Source organism: Rhinopithecus bieti, unplaced genomic scaffold (genome assembly GCF_001698545.2).
Source record: "Rhinopithecus bieti isolate Rb0 unplaced genomic scaffold, ASM169854v2 scaffold_30775, whole genome shotgun sequence".
In the NCBI taxonomy this organism is placed as follows: Eukaryota; Metazoa; Chordata; class Mammalia; order Primates; family Cercopithecidae; genus Rhinopithecus; species Rhinopithecus bieti.
In genome coordinates this window covers 480,429-502,387 of record NW_016813906.1, presented here as the reverse complement: position 1 = coordinate 502,387, position 21,959 = coordinate 480,429, and the positions used below count along the sequence as shown (strand labels likewise).

The 21,959-nt window shown below is 38.2% G+C and overlaps 1 protein-coding gene across 1 annotated transcript in view; it reads right to left on the bottom strand.

Moving 5' to 3' along the window:
- Window positions 1–21,959, bottom strand: part of USP34 (ubiquitin specific peptidase 34) — a 221,900-nt gene that overhangs the window by 140,520 nt on the left and 59,421 nt on the right. The window contains 6 exon segments of the mRNA XM_017849063.1: window positions 1,139–1,170; window positions 1,256–1,369; window positions 2,795–2,949; window positions 8,830–8,912; window positions 14,669–14,764; window positions 17,583–17,672. Coding sequence (XP_017704552.1) covers window positions 1,139–1,170; window positions 1,256–1,369; window positions 2,795–2,949; window positions 8,830–8,912; window positions 14,669–14,764; window positions 17,583–17,672 — 570 coding nt within the window.

Here is a 21,959-nt window from a genome sequence, read left to right as displayed (position 1 = left end):
CAAAAAAAAAAAAAAAAAAAAAAAATTAGCTGGGCATGGTGGCGCACACCTGTTGTCCCAACTACTCAGGAGGCTGAGACAGGAGAAGGGCGTGAACCTGGGAGGTGGAGCTTACAGTGAGCCAAGACTGTGGCACTGTACTCCAACCTGGGTGACAGAGCGAGACGCCGTCTCAAAAAAACTAATCATAATGGCCTGGTGCAGTGGCTCATGCCTGTAATCCCAGCACTTCGGGAGGCCAAAGCGGGTGGATCACCTGAGGTCAGGAGTTCGAAACCAGCCCCGCCAATATGGTGAAACCCCACCCATACTAAAAATACAAAAATCAGCCAGGCATGGTGGCACACCCCTGTATTCCCAGCTACTTCAGGAAACTGGGGCAAGATAATTGCTAGAAGCCAGGAGATGGAGGTTGCAGTGAGCTGAGATCACACCACTGCACTCCTGCCTAGGTGACAGAGCCAGACTCCATCTCAAAAAATACCAACAATAAACATTTTTTAAAATTATTCTTTTTCCTTTTTTAAAAAATTTCCCCAAATTTGCTAAGAGATAAAATTATTATTATTATTTTTTTTCAGATGGAGTCTTGCTCTGTTGCCCAGGCTGAACCAAATGGCATAAAAATCATATTTGAGACAAATCAATCTTTTATTTGAAGTAAAATATTTGGCTGTATTATCTAGGAATGCCTAGGAGACTCAAAGAACACTCACATGGCCACTTCTTTATAAATCAAGAAACATGTAATAGGTTTTCATTAAGCACACCCAATGTTATCTTTGGTACTGAAAAATAAATTTGCTTTATAAAACTTTTGAAACCAGAGAACAGAATTAGGCTGAGCACGTTGGCTCATGCCTGTAATCCCAGCACTTTGGGAGGCCAAGGCAGACGGATCACTTAAATTCAGGAGTGCGAGACTAGCCTGAGTAACATAGTAAAACCCCGTCTCTACCAAAAATACAAAAATTAGTGAGGCATGGCGGCAAATGTCTGTAATCCCAGCTACTTGGGGGGCTGAGGCTGGAGAATCACTTGAATCCGGGAGGTGGAGGCTGCAGTGAGCTGAGATCGCACCACTGCACTCTAGCCTGGGCAACAGAGCTAGACTCCATTTCAAAACAAACTAACCAACTCAATTGCATTGCACAGGTAGTAAATTCTATGCTTTGTAGAAAAATAATTTGGTAACCAAATTGATAATCTAATTTGAGGAATAAAGTTGCCTAATAAAGTAAGTCTAAATCCTTACCTCAGAATTTGAACCACCATCGTAGGCACTGGTAGCCAATCGAGCCAAGTTACAGAGATGCTGAAACAGGTTTAAGCCAGTCATGCTAATTGTTTCAGGTTTTAGCTGGGGCATCTTTGGGAGGGTAGGGGGAAACACAAAGCTAATTTAGTGTGATAATTCACAGATTTTATTAAATTTAAATAAACGTTACTGAAAACATTGTGGAAGGAAACAGATCAGCTTGAATTTTAGTGATAATTTAAAAAAATAAAAATATATAATAATTTGGCTGGGCACAGCGGCTCAGTACTTTGGGAAGCCAAGGCAGGCAGACAGCTTGAGCTCAGGAGTTTGAGACCAGCCTGGGCAACATGGCGAAACCTCATCTCTACGAAAAATACAAAAATCAGCCGGGCATGGTGGTATGTGGCTGCAGTCCCAACTACTCAAGAGGCTGTAGTGGGAGAATTGCTTGAGCCTGGGAGGTCAAGGCTACAGTGAGACGTGATCACACTACTGCACTCCAGTCTTAGAGCAAGCCTATCTCAAAAAAAAATGAAATGAAAAATGAAAATATATATATATGTGATTTAATGAACATTTTATTCAGGTAATAACTGAAATCTGTCTGATACAGGTTTCAATTGTGAAGATGTGCATAGACCCAAATCAGAGGACATAAATAAAAACATCTACCATGCATTGTATATCTATACCATACAAACTTACAGGAGGTATAGCTATAAGTACAGTTTTTGTTAAAGTCAGCGGTTGAAATTTAAGATGGTAAAGTTATATTTGTAGCTCTGTCTTGGGTCTGTTAAGTGATTTAGTTTATACACACTAAAACTCATTCATATATATACTCAGTTCCAACACGGAGATAATGTCACACTTTGTGGACAGCCTTCATAATCTCAAAAATAAGCATAGAAAAGTCTTTTGCATTATTTTCACTGAGTTTCAAAATTCAATTGGGAAAAGCTCATTCAGAATAATGTCACCTAACTGTGGCATGTGGTAAAGAAGAACAAAAATTAGAACATCTTTACAATAATGACAGCACTTCCTAATATGCCTTCCCAGAATCTACACATACTGGAGAATGGCTTATTTTTGCCCAAAAAGACTGACTGCAATGCAGTCAGTCATTTAAATAAGAAAGAGTCACAGAAAACAGCTCTCACACTTGTGGGTGTGGGCACCACCCCTGAAAACTGGACTACAATATTACTGATGATTTTAAAAAACAAACACTAAAAAAGCCCTCCACATTTCTAATTAGTGCTGCCTTCAAAAGTTATTCTGATTGTTAGTTTAATTATTGTAGCTAATAGAACATTTTTATAGATACAAACAATTAATTTAGATGTAAACAGTATAAACAACAAAATCAGAGCACAATCTGACCAAAATTATACTAGGACTACTAAAATCATTACATTTGGCTACTTTAAAAAACTATCAAAAAAAAAAAAAGCATTACAGAATTCATATTTCAAGAGATGAAAAAGGGAACATGGAAAAATAGTAACAAACTGTGAGAAATGTAATTACCTTCTCCAGGAAAAGATGTTTGTAGGTTTCCATACCCATAGCATGTTGATCTTTACTTCGAACTTGATTTAAGAACCAATGGAGTGCATCATCATAACATTCAGAATCTTCTACCAAACAATGCCATAAGATGTCAACTTGCTCTAAACTTAACCCTAGATAAAAATTATAAATTTTATACTTTATTAACTACAAACAAAAAAATTATACTTCTCTTAGGCATGTGTACATACAGTAAGTCCTCACTTAACATGGATAGGTTCTTGGAAATTGCAATTTTAATTGAAATGATGCATAATGAAACAAATTTTACCATATGTTAATTGATATGAATAAGAGTTATGTTTCTACAGCATATTTATGATTAAAAAAAAAAAAATCACAGCAGCCAGGCGTAGTGGCTTACGTCTGTAATCCTAGCACTTTGGGAGGCTGAGGGAGGTGGATTGACCAAGCTCGGGAGATCGAGACCAGCCTTGCCAACACGGTGAAACGCCGCCTCTACAAAAATACAAAAAATTAGCTGGGCACGGTGGCATGCGTCTGTAATCCCCGTTACTCAGGAGGCTGAGACAGGAGAATTGCCTGAACCTGGGAGGTGGAGCTTGCAGTGAGCTGAGATCGCGCCACTGCACTCCAGCCTGGGCAACAGACTCCACCTCAAAAAATAACAAAAAAACAAAAACAAAAAATAGCTAAACTTCCCTATTTAAAAGTTAACACTCTGAATATTAAACACTGGAATAAGTGTGAGCTATATATACATTTAAGAAAGATTAATACAAACCACTCAGTTATTTATCCAATTTTTGGCAAATCAGTGGTGGTGGTAAATAAAATCAAGGACTAAATAGTTACAAATTAAACACTATAAGGAATACTTCCTACCACCAGGCAGTTCAAACACAAACAGTAACAAATTTAGTGGGTTCGCTTTTGTACCACATCATTTATGACTATGCATTTGTATGAATATCATAGAGCTTACAAATTTCTATGTTACAATTTGTATTCATTTATTTGCTCATTTTCCAACTCGCTTATTCCAGAGCTCAGGGCTGTCGCTGGCCAAATCGTATCCCAGCATCTTAGGGACTAGCATCTCAAGGACAAGGCACTAACTAACCTTGACCAGGATGCCATTCCATTGCAGACTGCACTCATACACACGCCCACACTCATTCAGATTGAGATCATTTAGACATGCCAATGAATCTACAGTGCATGTCTTTGGGATGTGGGAGGAAACCAGGGTACCCAGAGAAAATCCATGCAGACATGGGGAGAATGTGGAAATTCTGCACAGGCAGTGGCCCTGGCCGGGAATCAGTTTTTTTCCTCATTAATGTTAAAACACTCTTTGATGACCTCCTGTAGTTTATTTACATAGAAGTATATAAAATATTTATTATCTTATCCAGGCGCAGTGGCTTACACATGTAATCCCAGCACTCTGGGAAGCCGAGGGGAGAATCACTTGTGGCCATGAGTTTGAGACAAGCCTGGGCAATACAGGAAGACCCTCTCTTTACAAAAAAATTAAAAAACAAAAATTTGTAGGCCGGGCATGGGGGCTCACGCCTGTAATCCCAGCCCTTTGGGAAGATGAGGTGGGTGGATCACCTGAGGTCAGCAGTTCAGGACCAGTCTAGCCAACATGGTGAAATCCCGCCTCTACTAAAAATACAAAAATTAGCCAGGTGTAGTGGTGGGTGCCTGTAATCCCAGCTACTTCGGAGGACGAGACATGAGAATCGCTGGAACCTGGGAGGCGGAGGGTGCCGTGAGCCAAGGCCTCACCACTGTACTCCAGCCTGGGCAAAAAGAGCAAGACTCCACGTCAAAAATAAACAAAAAAGTAGCTGGGCAGGGTGACAGGCACCTTTAGTCCTAGCTACTCGGGAGGCTGAGGTGGAAAGACTCCTCGAGCCCAGGAGTCAAAGGCTGCAGTGAACTATGATCATGCCACTGCACTTTAGCCTGGATGACACAGCGAGACTGTCTCTTTAAAACAAACAAAAAAAACAGCTGGGTGCGGTGGTGGCTCACGCCTGTAATCCTAGCACTTTGGGAGGCTGAGGTGGGCAGATCACAAGGTCAGGAGATCAAGACCATCCTGGCCAACATGGTGAAACTTCGTCTTTATTAAAAATACAAAAATTAGCTAGGTGTGGTGGCACACACCCCTGTAGTCCCAGCTGCTCGGGAGGCTGAGGCAAGAGAACTGCTTGAACCCGGGAGACGGAAGTTGCAGTGAGCCGAGATTGTGCCACTGCTCTCCAGCCTGGTGACAGAGTGAGACTCCATCTCAAAATAATAAATAAATAAATAAATCTCAAAAACTATTTTTTATGTCATCCCATTTGTAAAATTTAAAATCATATTAATACAACATTTTGGTCCTAAATGAATGTACCAGAAACACCAATATAGCCAGAAACACAAAGCAGTTATCTTAGAGCCTTTTACAAGTATTTAATACGAATTTTCACATAACTTATGTTTTTAAAATATACTTTAAGATAACCCATATGTAAATCACCTGAAAATACACAACTTATGAAGTATTCTCAAAGAATTCATTTAGGAAGAAAATTCTTCTCCCTAAAATAGGAGCACATCTGTATAATAGTAATAAAGACTGGGGGAGGTAATCCTAAAAACTGAGGAGTCAGTGATAAGGTTTGAGTATTATAAATAGAGTGTATACCATGTTCAAAGGTCACTCTCTGTATATAGGAGATAAATATTATTTTTGTAAAATATGAAAAAAGGAGGCCGGGCGCAGTGGCTCATGCCTGTAATCCCAGCACTTTGGGAGGCTAAGTTGGGCGGATCACCTGAGGTCGAGTTCGAGACCAGACTGACCAACATGGAGAAACCCGGTCTCTACTAAAAATACAAAAAATTAGCCGGGCATGGTGGCACATGCCTGTAATACCAGTTACTCAGGAGGCTGAGGCAGGAGAACCACTTCAACGCGGGAGGTGGAGGTTGTGGTGAGCCAAGATCGCGCCACTGTACTCCAGCCTGGGCGACAAGAGCGAGACTTCATCTCAAAACAAAACAAAACAAAACAAAACAAAGAAAAAAGGACCCTTATGACGAACAAAGCAAAAGGAAAGTGCGTAAAACAGACAACAGCAACCTATCAGAGGACATAATCAGCTAAGGAGTCAGACTAATGAGAGAAAATTTGTATTGTACTTTGATCCAAGTATTAAAGGATTCCCGAATGTGGCAGAAGACAGATGAACTATTCAGAACAAAAGGGAAGGCATTTTAGGCAATCACAAGTATGAATATGAAAAAAATTAGACAGTCCAAAAGGTTAGAACAAAAGCATCCCAGGGATTTCTGAAGTACATTTTAAGAGGTTCCAAACCCTGGGGTGGTACCCTAGAACCAGAAGTGACACGATGGTATGGTACCATTAAAAGAAATTTCTTTTTCTTGGGAAAAGTAGATGAAATGACAAAATAAAGAAAAATTCCTCAGAAATATTCACCCTAGTAGCAGTATCAGTCTGAAGAGTTTTATCAGAAAAAAAGTTATCCTATCTGTTTCTCACTGAAACAGTTAACATGTACATTATTTGTTCTGAGAACTTGTGCCCATAGGAGCAAATATAAATAAACCCAAAACAACTCTAGTATGTATCAGAACTTAAACACGTTAAGTAATTAAGGAGAACAAAATAAAGAGTATCCAGGTTAATTATAGTCAACTAAATAATAAAACAGAAGTATATCCATAATTGGCTGAATCACCAGTCTACATTCAACATGCAACTTATACACTTTCGTTGTTTTTTTTTTTTAAAGACTATAGTTATTGTCATATTGAAAATCAGTATTAAAATATTGGATGTAATTACATATAACTTTGGAGTAACTTCGTTATGGATAACAGGAACTGTACCAGTAAGAGAAGTACAACCAGCCATGCACAGTGGTCTGAGGCCTGTAACCCTAGCACTTTGGGAAGCTAAGGCAGCAGGAGTATTGCTTGAGCCCAGGAGTTTCAGACCAGGCTGGGCAACATAATGAGACTCTATACAAACAATTTAAAAATTAGCCAGGTATGGTGATATGCACCTGTGGTCCCAGCTACTCTGGAGACTGATGTGGGAGGATCATTTTGAGGGCAGGTGAAGTGGGCAGGAGAAGAGCCATGATATGTGAGAAGTGAAGTTTTAGATTTGATACGATTTGGACAGTAGCTAGTGTCTACTGGAAATTAACAGAGAATCTATACTGTGTATAATAAATATGAAACTTACATGTTCATAGTATCTATGTTGACTATATGTGTTTTAGTTTGACTTCTCCCTATAGATTGGTTTTGCCATATTTTAGTTTACTAATTTCTTGAATTTTATCAGTTATAATGGGTCAATAAATGACCTAGTAACACGAAAGAGAAATTTCCTACGAAAATCAGGTAACTTATTTTTGAAATCTATTATCACAGTGTTGATGGCATTTGTTATAAATAGTTTGAACAAAAAAAAGAAAGAGCAGACTTAAATAATAAGATAAACGCAGTGTATCTCAAGCACAGGTATAGCCTTGAAAAAAGTCATGACAACTGCTAGCAAGACACCCATCAGGCTGACGATATAGTAACCACAGTTAAAGAGACAATATCCTTCTAAAAAAATAAGGTTTGATATTGACACACAGAAAAAGAAGGATGTAGAGTAAAAGATGACAGTCAGTACATGAAGGAAAAAGGAGCTTTGGCTAACAGAAATCAAGCTCGTTTGCAACCACATGGATTTGGATATGGTACACAACCTGAATATAACAGACCAAGCTCTACTTTAAAAAAATTAACTGTTGGGGGAGGGGGGAGGGATGGCATTAGGAGATATACATAATGTAAATGACGAGTTAATGGGTGCAGCACACCAACATGGCACACGTATACATATGTAACAAACCTGCACGTTGTGCACGTGTACCCTAGAACTTGAATAAAAAAAAAATTAACTGTTAACGAAACTGAGCTTAAAGTGAAACCAAATAAAACTAGGGCCTCCAAGTGTCTCCATCACCCATCAAGCCAAGTAATCTTCAAAAGATTAGCCCCGATAATAATGCATAATTAATACCTATCTCCAACCAAAGGGAAAGCAAGATTCTATAAGCAAAAATAATAAAAGATGCAGTCAGCCCGGTGCAGTGACTCATGCTGGTAATCCCAGCACTTTGGGAGGCCAAGGCAGGAGGACTGTTTGGGCCCATGAGTTTGAGACCAGCCTGGGCAACACAGTGAAACCCTATCTCTATGCAAATTAAAAAAAAATTAGCTGGCTATGGTGGTGCATAGTCCCAGTTACTCAGAAGGCTAAGGTGGGATGAGTGCTTGAGCCAGGGAGGTCAACAGCTCCAATGAGCTGTAATCGCACCACTGTACTCCAGCCTGGCAGACAGTGTGAGACCCTGTCTCAAAAAAGAAAAAGAGAGAAAAGGTCTTACAGAACTAAAAAAATTTTTTTAAATTTATTTAAAATGCAAACAATCTCAATTATTTGAATAAATTATCTGAATGTTGGTATCATTTATAAATGTATTAAGAATAACCTGCAGCAGCCATAAAAACGAATGAAATCGTGTCCTTTGCAGCAACATAAATGGAACTGGAGGCCATTATTCTAAGTGAACTAACTCAGCAACAGAAAACCAAGTACTGTACATTCTTGCTTGTAAGCAGGAGCTAAACAATGGTACACATGGACATATAAATGAAACTACTAGACACCAGGGTCTCCAAATGGGGATATGGCAGGAGCAGGACAAGGGTTGAAAAATAATCTATCGGGTACAGTGTTCACTATTTGAGTAATGGGTACACAAGAAGCCCAATCCCCACCAGTATGCAATATACCCCTGTAACAAACATACGTGTACCCACTTACTCTAAAATTAAATCAAAGAAAAAAAATCACTGCAGAAATCCAAAGAGTGAGTAAATTCAGTTCTTCCAATAGTCAAAACAGATTTGAAAAAAGTACTGATTTAAAAACTTACTGAAATGATCAGGTGATCCCAGAGTTGAAAATACACAAGTCAAGAATTGAAGTCGAACTTGAACTTCAGCACTATGGCTGTACCTATAATTTAAAAGTTATTAAAATAATTAAACATCCTATTTCTTAATTACTTATAAAATTTAGTGGTCCTATGCATAACTTACACCAAAATTGTTTTAATAATCTGTAATTAATTATTTTAACTATGTATCTTTGGTTACACAAAAAAGTTCATAAAGACAAAACAAAACATAAATTTAAACTATTTAAATTATACAAATCTTGAAACTATAACAGTTTATTTTCAAATTATGTAAGAAAGCACACAAAAATTCAACAGTGAAGCAGAGGAAGTATGTCATTTTAAAAGTATATAATACACACATAAATTAGAATAGGCAACAAGTAAAAAACACCATCTCTATCTATAAAGTACATGCTTCATATCGTGGTCCCTATAGTGATAATATATTCTGTACCCAAGAAACACTAATAAAATAATATTTCCATAAATCTAGTTCATGAAAAATAGAGCTGACAAAACTTGGCATTTTTGAATGTTATTTCAAATCTAAATAATTATAATTCACATGCATAAAATTTGATGCTTAATAAAAAAGTTGCTTTTGAAACTTTTAAAGAAGCGACTTTTAGTGAGGTAGGGTAGGAGATGAGTCTGACTAGATAAACGAGAGACTGTGGTCAGCCCCAATGTCAGAAAGAAGAGATGGAAAAGGAAGTCAGGGAAGAGTATTGGAGAGCTGGGGTGAGGGGACCATGTTTGGGGTGGAGGTAATCATCAGGTTTGCTTTTTTAAAAATTTGTGTGTGTTGGCGGGGTTGGGGGCAGAGTCTCATTCTGTTGTCTAAGCTGGAGTGCAGTGGCAGAATCGCCACTCACTGCAACCTCTGCCTTCCAGGTTCAAGTGATTCTCGTGCCTTAGCCTCCGGAGTAGCTGGGATTACAGGCATGCGTCACCACACCCAGCTAATTTTTGTTATTTTTATTATAGTAGAGACGGGGTTTCACCATGTTGGCCAGGCTGTCTCAAATTCCTGACCTCAAGTGATCTGCCGATCTGCCTGCCTTGGCCTCCCAAAGTGCTGGGATTACAACAGGTGTCAGCACGCCTGGCCCAGTTTTGCATTTTAAAAGGATTCCTTTCCTTTAGCAACCCCAGTGAACTGCATATTTAACTGTGTCTATAATATCACATTCTAGTTCAAGTACTTGAGCACTCAATGAAACTAAGTCAATAACAAGCTATTATCTCTGTTTTACAGATCAAAAGGCAGATTGTGGATCGACTGCCCAAACTGCTTTGCCAACATGCAACAGTGGCTGGTCTATGCTCTGATCTATAACCTAGCATGCAGAGGGTCAAAGGGCTTTTTTTTTTTTTGGAAATGGAGTCTCACACTCGCCCAGGTTGGAGTGCAGTGGTGTGATCTCGGCTCGCTGCAACCTCCACCTCCTGGGTTCAAGCAATTCTCCTGCCTCAGCCTCCAGAGGAGCTGGGATTACAGGTGTCCGGCTAATTTTTTTGTATTTTTAGTAAAAATATGGTGTCACCATGTTGGCCAGGCTGGTCTCGAACTCCTGACCTCAGGTGACCTGCCCACCTTGGCCTCCCAAAGTGCTGGGATTACAGGCATGAGCCACTGTGCACAGCCTGGGCATCTTAATTCGATGTTCTGTAATCCCCAAGTAAGAACAAAATTTTAACAGCATCCCAAAATTAGCTTCCCAAAATTGAACTAAATTCATTATTGAAGTTTTAAAGCTTAAGTTTTTGAAGACTGAGTTCACTGGACATGCCTTTGCTGCTCTTTAGGGTCTCTTATTAACACTAGCAAAGGAAAGATTAACTTCTGCACTGACCTTTGTGAAGGTGAAAATACCTATGATGAGATGTAGGGGAGAGGAAATCTGATAAGCAACTCTCAGACTACAAGGCAACCCAGGTACCATTCAAGAACAGCTAGCTCTTAAGGGCTTCAGGGCTTTTTAAGTTAAAGAACAAGAGATTTTGTAGCAGAGGCCTTGAGTACAAATATCAAAAATGAGTTGTATGACCCATCAGTTCTGCAGTTTTACGTTACCGTATTCCTCTTGCCTTGTCTAGGGGACATCAATCAAACGTAAAGGGAGAATAAAGCCTCACCCTTTACTAAGTGCCTTTACATGTGAAGTAATTCTCCCCCATACTTGCATCTTGGAATAAGGGACTCATAACCCTGAAGGCATGGGTCTAGTCCCTTTGTACTCCCATAGTATAGCCCCTGACGCTGCACTTCAAAGACCCTGCTCCATCAGGTTCCTGCAGGCTGCTGAAACCACCAGTGAGAAAAATTTCTTGGGATGTCACACGAAGATGGTACCAATATTGACAAATTCTCACAGGCTTGTCCACGGCTTCTGACATCAGAAGAAATACAGGACAAAAGTAGGCTCCCCAAAGATATGAAACTTCAGTAACAGATTACTACTGCCTTAAAAGAAAATCTCTTTGTAGCCTCCACAGACAAGATTTTCTCTAGAGGCCCCTGGATTCAAGAAACACATTAATATGTCCTTTTACAAACATACTACTGGCGCGGTGGCTCATGCCTGTAATCCTAGCATTTTGGGAGGCAGAGGCGGATGGATCGCCTGAGGTCAAGAGTTCGAGACCAGCCTGGCCAACATGGTGAAACCTTGTCTACTACAAATACAAAAATTAGCCAGGTGCAGTGGCAGGCACCTGTAATCCCAGCTACTCAGGAGGCTGAGGCAGGAGAATCACTTGAAAGGAGGTGGAGGTTGCAGTGAGCTGAGATGGATCACACGACTGTACTCCAGTCTGGACAAAAGAGCAAAAACTCCATCAAAAAATAAAACAAAATAAATAAAATAAAATAAAAATATAAAAGCAAAAAACAAAATTACAAAATAAAAAAATAAAATATTATCTTTCATGCTACAAGAATCTTTTTTCCCCCCTTGGTGAAACATTTCAGAACTTTCCTATTTTAATCTGCACTGGAAAAAAAAATACTGAAATAAGTATGCTCGAACAAAAAGTAGCAAATGTACAACTGTTTTACACTCCGAAGGAATAGGGAAATTACGTCAAAATAGTCCAGACAACATCTCTCTGTTCTAAGAGTTTTAGTCTCCTACGACGGCAGCCAACAAGACAGATTGAAAGGTTGGAAAGATTATTCTAGTATACCCTAAAAAAAACCATAAAACACATATCCAAGGAGCCCTACTCATTTTTCAACGCAGAAGCAATGTTTTGCTCACCTCTGATTCCACTAACAAAATGAGTAACTCCACTGTTGTCAAAGCAGTGAACTAAGTCTCAGACGTATGTTCCTTTTTGATACTTAATGTTGGCTTTTCTCTTTATGAGGATGATTCATTTTATGACTTCCATTCCCCTTTCACTATGCCTCTCAAGTCCTGCTCTTGGTGGGAGCTCTTTTATAACCTAGTGTTTATTTCTTTGCTGACAAGTAATTAACTCCCCATCTCCTAATAAAACGTGGGTTATGTGTGGTTTTTATTTCTGCTCTTTGTTGATCCTGTGATTTCTGTTTGTTTTGTTTTTGAGACAGAGTTTCGCTCTTGTTCCCCAGGCTGGAGTGCAGTGGTGCAATCTTGGCTCACTGCAACCTCCACCTCCTGGGTTCAAGTGGTTCTCCTGCCTCAGCCTTCTGAGTAGCTGGGATTACAGGTATGCGCCACCACACCTGGCTAATTTTTTTTGTATTTTTAGTAGAGACGAGGTTTCTCCATGTTGGTCAGGCTGGTCCTAAACTCCCAATCTCAGGTGATCCGCCCACCTTGGCCTCCCAAAGTGTTGGGATTACAGCCATGAGCCACCATGCCTGGCGATCCTATGATTTTTATAGAGCATAAACAGAATGTTCGGATTCAAGAGGTCAACATTATCCTCAAACTCTGCTTCAATAGGAATAAAGAAGGATACTGACTTGGAAGAACAGTTAGAACTTTAATATAATTTTAAAAGAACACATTCTGTTTAAAGCTAACTTTGTAAGCAAAGCTATGGGATACAGTAAATAGAAATACTCCAGAAATAATCTGATAAGCTTGTAGAATAAGCTGTCTAAAAAAAAAAAAATTCAACAATAAAACTGGAAAGGTTGAGTTTAGATCATAGGCAGCCTAGAATATTAAGCTGAAGAGACTGGTATTTTATTTTTTATGCCATGAAGAATCTCTGGATGGGGTTAAGAGACAGAATTCTTGTATCTTTCTTATGCTACATTCTTTGTTTTAACCAGGTAACTGCAATTTGTAGATAATCTATGTGCCAGGTACAATTCACTATATCATTTCATTAAATTCTTACAAACACTTATAAGGTAAATAATTGGAATTAGAAGGGTAAATAATTGAAATAAGGTTAAAATAATAGATTAATAACCTGGATCTACGTCTGTATGATTCTCAAGCCCATGGGCTTCCCACCAGTACCATACTGCTTTCCTAATTTGACAGAAGGACTGAACCAGCATATGGGAAGACTGAGGCAAGGAGAGTAACCTAGAGGTAGTTATAAGGACAAAAGTAGTGTTTGGGGAAATGTCAATTTGTGAAAAGACATGGGGTATATTTTAACAAAAAGGCAGAGAATAATGGCAGCATAATGTCACATTTACAAATACAAATTCTGTAACAGAAACAGACTGTGGCGGTACCAAAGCTCGCTCTAATTTTATGTGTGACGTTGGAGAAGTTGTCATATCATAGCTTCAGTATACTCATTTGTAAAGTAAGACTGTCTCAAATGGGTTGTTGCATATCTTAAAGTAGTTGGTATCTGACACATTGGTATATATCAATGAGCACTGGCTTTTTTGTCATCATCATCATCATTACTCATGTTTGGAAACAAGCGTACAAAAATGCCTCAAGTCTCAAGTTTTAGGCAAGTGGGAAGATAGCTGCACCCTAAAGGACACAGTAAAAATAACATCTAGAGAACTGATTTGTGCAGGGAAATAAATTTATTTTTAGAAGTATGCATGCCTTAAAGATCTATGACTTTTCCCAACACTTCCACAGTCTGCTTGGTTTCCACCTTTGTGGAAGTTTTCTATGTGATTTTTTTCAATCACAGCGTGATTCCTCCTCTTCTCCACTAATACGCCAGTAGTGGCATTGAACTGGTTTCCTCAACATGGACATCAGTCCACAACAATCAGTTCACCCACAGAAATCTTCTGAATCTCCTATGCCATCTCCCTAAAGAAGCTTCAAATACAGTTATATCACCACTAATCCATTTCTACCAATTCTTGTCCCAAATCACTTGAATATATCCAGAGAGTATTCTGATACATAAGAAAACATTAATGATATACCACCAGTTTTAAAACCTTCCACATGTCCTAAACTTTCTACTAGTATGCAATTATAATAAAATGTTTTAAATTAACTATATGTTAAATATATTATTTTTTAAGTAAATATTTACAAATTTTAGAATCAATGCCCTAATATGTTAAGACAAGCATATCCATAGTTTCTGAAAAACGTGTTTACTTTTGATTCCTAAAAACAGTATGTTTTAACAAATCTCAATAGTGAAGGTTAACCAACCCCCAAAAGTGAGTCAGTTACATTTACCTAAGAATTTAAGAGTAACCTCCTAAGAATCTTTAAGCTTAAAAAGTTCTAGCAGCCTTTTCATAATTTTATACAAATGAAGTTTTCTGTTACAATTATTTACTAAATGGAAAAAAGTTAAAACACTGGGAAATTATCTTTCAAAGGAAAGACAATCCACACAAATGTATTTAACCCAGTTGAGAGGTACTTACAGTGCATGTTTTTGTCTTCCTTCTCTCACAGTTTGAATGTAGTATACCAAATTATCAAAGAAAAGCTTCATCATGTTCAGTTCTTTTTCTGCCCACCTGGCCCAAATAATAGAAAAAATAATTTTAAAGTGGGCAGGGTAAGAGAATAAATCTATGCTATGACAGTAAATATGCAAATCTAAAAAAATCTTCAAATGTAAAATTTTACAGCTACGAAAAATATACACCTTTTATATTTGAATGGTGAAAAGATATAAAGCAATGTTCCTTCATTTTTATGAATTTAAAGTACCTTTATAAGTTTTTAATCTCAAAATAATGCCTGTGAAAGCGCTATCATCAATGACTAATTTGAGTTAATATTAAAAGTAATATGATACCATTTCATATAAGGATATACTATGTGCTTTGGTCATTGCTTAGCAGAATATCTGGCATACGGAAGGCATACAATAAACTTACTGCATATATCTTTTGTCATTAATTTGCTTATTTTTGAATGAATTAAAAAAAAAAATCAAAGAAATACCCAGCATTGAGCTCCAAAATAATGTAGAAATACTACAATGAAAACACAAATAGTGGCATATACATTCAGAGATCCCAGGGTCCATAACTTCCATAACTAACATAATGTATTTCATATAACACCTATTAGCAATTTATCTGCTAAAATGTACAGATGTAGAAGTATTAAAATTCTGTAAGTTCCAATGTAATTTACATCATGTTTCTGTTATAGCCATATTTTAAACAGAAGTTACTTTCACCTTGCTAATCACTAAAGGACAAGTGGTAGAAAGAAGACAGACTTTGGGTTTGAAACCAGCTCCAATATACTTGCTATAACACGGCTTCAGGCAAGTAAGCTGACCTCTGGAAGTCTGTTTGCTTGAAGGTTTATTAAAAGAGTCAAGGATAAGTTTCTAATTTTAAACTATGGGCCATTAGAATGAGTTTAAGAGAGAATATGTACTAAATATTGAGTGCTGCTACACATACTAGATTCACAATAAATGATAGTTTTTGTTGTTACTGATGTCAAATAACCACAGGAGCTTAGAGTTCTTTTAAGTGATGTACTTTATGAAATTTAGGATACCAATCTCTTGCGGTAATGGAAACCCTGTGAATTTTCCTTAATTAAGTTTATTTACATTTAATTTAAGGAAGAAGCTAAAAGGGTTTCAACTCAGTAATACTTAGGTTCAGATACTTAATTAAGTAACTGAATATTCAGAGACTGCCCCTTCTCTACAAGAAAGTTGCTCCTTAATATGAAGCACCTCCACTGATTAAAATGACACCTGCTCACCTGTGTTAGCACCAAATAAATGCCTTTACTGCATTAGAATTTTGAAATTCAGCCACTTAAAAACTACAGAAAGAGGCAATGAAAAAGGGCTCACACTATTCTTGTTCTTCAGTGATGTTAAATGCTTTCCCCTACCCTTCCTTTTGGAAATTTAAGGACCTTCCTTGCAAAAATAGAACTTTCATGGATTCTTACTGTAGTATTAACCAAAGAAAGAGACTAATATACTTCTAAATAGTAAAGGTTCAAATTAAACATATTCCCTTTAAAAGAACAATAAGAAACAAGGTATATGACTCAGAAGAACTAACTTCACCCAATCTGGAATTATACTGCAGACTTCCAAGAACTATAAAAGCGATACACCATTGTGAAAGCAAACAAGTGTTCTTACCACCTAAGCTTAGAATTGAGAACTTGACCTCACAAATGAATCCTTCAACAAGTCGAATATTCCCTAAAATTCAAATGTCTCTGCAATCTCTCCAAAAGCTTATTTAGAATAAAGTACACAACACATCTTCCTAGTGTATTGTTCGTGGTAGACAGCTTTCTCTAGACTTATTACCAAAACATGGGGTCAATTTCACATAAAAGTTCTACCTTTGGAAGAATTATTTTAACATTAATCATAAGTTCTCCATAAATGTAAAGCAGTACAAGTTGAATATCCCTTATCCAAAATGCCAGGGACCAGTAGTGTTTCAGATTTTTTCAGATTCTGCAATATTTGCAGAATGCATAGCAGTTGAACATAGCTAATCCAAAAATCCAAATTCCAAAATGCTCCAATGAACATTTTCTTTGAGCGTCATACTGGTGCTCTAAAAATGTTGGATTATGGAGCATTTCAGATTTTAGATTTTTCAGATTAAGCATACTCAACCTGTAATAGGGTAGTGTCCAGATTGTCCCAAACATGACTGTAGGTCTACAGCCAACTCCTAGAAATGGGAAAAATTAAAGGCACGCAGGAGTTTACTTCAGTGTGGCTCTTCTTCAAAAGTACTCTGTTGTAGCTGCATACACTAAACATCTCCCTAAAATTAGAGTATTAATTGCTAAAGTACTGCTCTCAAACTACAAAGAAAATAAAACACAGATTTTCCTACTCATCAGGATATAATCTCCACAGGGCTAAGTGGCAGAGAAATCTAAGAAAACAAACCACATGAAACTCAAATTTTCCTGGTACAGAGTAAAAGCTTGTAGGTTGGCCAGGCGTGGTGGCTCACACCTGTAATCCCAGCACTTTGGGAGGCCAAGGCGGGCAGATCACGAGGTCAGGAGATCAAGAACATCCTGGCTAACACAGTGAAACCCTGTCTCTACTAACAATATAAAAAATTAGCTGGGCACAGTGACAGGCGCCTGTAGTCCCAGCTACTCAGGAGGCTGAGGCAGGAGAACGGCGTGAACCCGAGAGGTGGAGCTTGCAGTGAGCCAAGACAGCGCTACTGCAGTCAGGCCTGGGCGAAAGAGTGAGACTTCTGTCTCAAAAAAAAAGAAAAAAAAAAAGCTTGTAGGTTAGTCAAAACCTTTAGATAACTATAATTTGAAAAACATCTTTAAAATAAATACTTTATTTTATTTACTTACATTGTTATCCAGTGTGTATCATAACTGCTCCCAAACTGCTGAAAAGTACCAAATAGTTTTGGAAGAAGACGAAGTGAAATTACTACTGATCTGAAACAGAAGAAACATTCACAGAATAAAGTAATTTTAGTAATTCTTTTTATAGAAATTCGGCTATTTAAAATTTTAAATGCTAAAAGTTTTAATGAATTTTATATCGAGATATATTATTTACACAAACATTAAATTGTTTTTTTTTTTTTTTTTTGAAGAGGAAGTCTGGCTCTGTTGCCCACGCGGCTGGGACGTGCCAGGTGGCCAGATCTCAGCTCACTGCAAGCTGCCGCCTCCAGGGTTTACACCATTGCTTCTGCCTCAGCCTCCCGGAGTAGACTGGGACTACCAGGCACCCGCCACCTCGCCTGGCTAGTTTTGTTATATTTGTTTAGAGAGGACGGTGGGTTTGCGCCATGTTGCGCAGAGTAGGGTCTAGCGATCGGTTCCTGAACTCGTGATGCCGCCATCTCGGCCCTCCCAAGAGTGGCTGTGGAGTGCTGGGATTACAGGCTTGAGCTACCGCGCCCGGCCTAAACGTTAAATTTTTTTCTCAAAAGTATAAATTCATTTTACACTTTATATATATTAGGGCAAGAAGTCCAAGTTTAAAAATTCCCATCCAAGACCTTTAAGGTAAAACATACTATAAATATCTGGGTATAAAAGCAAGTGAAGAGCATTTAAAGATCTTTCTTAAATGAAACTATTTCTTCACAAGTCATCACTACCACTTTCTCCTAAATTCTCAACATGATTTGCATTCAAATTGAGAATCACGGCCTTATGAACCATGTTACTAATGGAAGCATGCCACATACCTCAAAAGTATAAGGAGCAGAAAGGGGAAAGGAATTACTTTAAAACTTCAAGGAGATTTGAGTCTGCCTGTCCTCTGAAAGGAACAGGTATAGGACAGATACTGACATAGAAATCCTGGAAGTAGGAAAGGAGGTTGGCTGCATGAGCCTTAAGAGAGGCAAAACAAATTCTAATGAAGAACTAAACTTATTTTAATCTTAGGAGCCAATATTGCTTCACGAAAAAATTTTTCACGAATTTAGGCAGTAAATAAAATTTCTTCAATAAACATGTTTTCATTTATAAAATGCAATGTGGAAGCAAGTATATGATGTTTGATGTTAGAGAAACAGGATGCCAGGCATTAAGTGGTTATTGAGTTCAGTGAATACTGGTGTGGTTCATGTAAGAGAAAAACCAGAAGTAGGAATGTAGAAATAAGACTCATCTTCCTTCTACTCCTACCCTAAAGGAACGCTGTTCTCCAGAATTATTGAGGAATAATTACATTGTACATGACTAAAAGATTTTAAAGAGTTTTTCCTAAGATTATCTAAAAAATTCCAACTTTTCTCCCATTTAAAAGAATTAAATTCCAAAGAACAAAGACACACATTTTAAGTGCTATAATGACCAAGGACAGATTCAAAGTCATCCCAAAGCACTAAATATTATTAAAACTGAGAAATTTGTTTTAAATGACAGAAAGTACAGCTTTTAGACTAAAATTAATGAAACACAGAATGGGAAAGATAATTTATTGGCTTGGTGATAATAATTTATGTTTCAATGAAAAAGGAAACTTTACAAAATCAAATATACAACTCATTCCAATGATGATTAAATTGTAGAATTTCTCGTATAACGACCATGAGATGTTATACTACCAACTTCTTTGCTGAAGTAGTTCTGACTACTGATATGCTTACAAAACTAACAAAAGCATAAAAGGGAAGTGTTATAGTCAAACTTACATTTCACAGATTCTTTCAAGAGTGAAAATTGCAAATACCAAAACACATAATCCTAGGCAACAATGTGGCTAGGATAAAAAGGTTCAATGGCCAACCACAAAGGCTCAATGGCCAATGCATAATAGTTCATGCCTGTAATCCCAACACTTTGGGAAGTCGAGGTGAGCAGATTGAGCCCAGGAGTTTGAGACCAGCCAGGACAACACAGTGAGACCCGGTCTCTGCAAAAAATACAAGAGATTAGCCGGCCACGATGGCACGTGCCTGTAGTCCCACCTCCTCAGGAGGCTGAGGTGGGAGACTTGCCTGAGCCTGGGAGGCGGAGACTGCAGTGAGCTGAGATCACACCACTGCACTTGGGCCTGGGCAACAGAGTGAGACTGTCTCACAAAGAAGAAAAAGGTTCAATGATCCAGAGTAGTAAAACACTAATTTTAGACTCAAGAATAATCCTATCATACTGAATTGCACTAGTTGTTCGGTTTATTCCAAGAGTTTGTGTTGTAACCAAAAGCTTATGACTATGCAACAGCGTGGTAGTCCCATAAGAATTACTAACGCAGCTTTTTGTTATCTTAGAACAGAGACATTCACTGTTGGTCTTCACAGCTGAAGTTACATATGGATGATTTTGTCTAATCTAGGATTCCATATTTTAAAGAAGTATATTCTACAAAATAGTCATTTAAAATCACAGTATATATCAAAAGTTGACATGAAATGCCATATATAATATAGTCTCTAGGGAAGGAAAATAAATTGTGTGTGTGCATGTGTGTCCGCACATTTTTTTTTTGAGACAGGGTCTCACTGTGTTGCCCAAGTTGGAGTGCAGTGGTGCAATCTTGGCTCGCTGCAGCCTTGACTTCCCACCTCAGCCTCCCAAGTAGCTGTAACTACAGGTATGTGCCACCATGCCCAGCTAATTTTAAAGTTTTTCTGTAGAGATGGGGTCTTCCTATGTTGCCAAGGCTGGTCTCAAACTACTGGGCTCAATAGATCCCCCATCTCAGTCAGCCTCTCAAAGTGTTGGAATTACAGTCATGAGACACTGTACCTGGTCCCTTTTGGATCTTTTAAATTTTCCTACCTATAAAAGAAATATGTACTCACTTTAGGAAAACTGAGTAACAAAAAGGCACAAAGAAAAAAAAAACTCAAACTGGGTGCGGTGGCTCACGCCTGTAACCCTAACACTTTGACAGGTCAAGGCGAGCAGATCACTTGAGGTCAGGAGTTCGAGACCAGTCTGGCCAACATGGCAAAACTCCATCTCTACTAAAAATACAAAAGTTAGCTGGGCGAGGTGGTGCACACCTATATTCCCAGTTACTTCAATCCTCCCAAAAATAACTGTATTGTAGAGATTACATTCTGACTTATTTCTTACAATCTTTTCTTTTTAACAGTTAGGCCTGTAATTATTTGCCTCAATCATTATATAATCTTTGAAAACAGAACCCTTAATGGCTGCATGATATCTAATCTTTCATACAGCTTTCCCTTCTTATTGAAGTATAATAAACATACATACCAAAGAGGGCACAGTTCAAAATTCTGAGGTAAACACATCTATGCAACCAGCAACCAAATCAAGAAACACATCAATATCAGCATTCCAGGAGCCTCTACTGTGTCCCATTCCAACCACTAGTCACCCCTCAGGGTAGCTATTATCCAGTCTATTAAATACAAGAACTCACCTGTTTTTACATGATATAAATAAAATAATAGAGATATATATTGTTTTTGTGTCTGGCTTCTTTCATCCAACTTGTTCCATGTAGTTGTTTTACTGTTCATTCAATGTTATTGCTATGTAGTATTTCTATGAGTAGTCCACAATTATCCTTTCTACTTTTTTTTTTTTTTGCATTTGAATAGCTATGCAAAGAATATGTAGTTATGTTATTTATTTTGAGACAGGGTCTCACTCTGTTGCTCAGGGCTGGAGTGCAGTGACGTGATCATGACTCACTGCAGCCTGAACCTCCCCAGGCACAAGCAATCCTCCTACCTCAGCCTCCCAAGTAGCTGGGACTACAGGCACGCACCACCACACCTGGATACTTTTATTTGTATTTTTTGTAGAGGTGAGGTTTTACCACACTGCCCATGCTGGTCTCAGTCCTGGGCTCATGCAATCCACCTGTCTTGGCCTCCCAAAGTGCTGGGATTATAGTCATGAGCTACCGCACCTGGCCCAGTTATTTTCAATAGGGCTGCTGTTAGCATTCTTGACTCTGCCTTTGGGTGATCACCAGGGTATATTTTGTGAGGCATATACTTAGAAGAGGAATTACTGGGTCACAGGGTAGGCAGATGCACATATGGGGAGTACAAATTATTGAACCACTTATTAAAATGTGTGTTTTCACAAAGACTTTTAAAAGAAAATTAACATTTTACAATTAACTGTTATAAAACCCATGTAAATGATGACATATCATCCAGCCATTAAAGGAATTCTTTTCAAACAATATATACCAGCCAGGTGCGGTGTGTAATCCCAGCACTTTGGGAAGCCAAGGCAGGAGGATCACCTGAGGTGAGGAGTTGAAGACCAGCC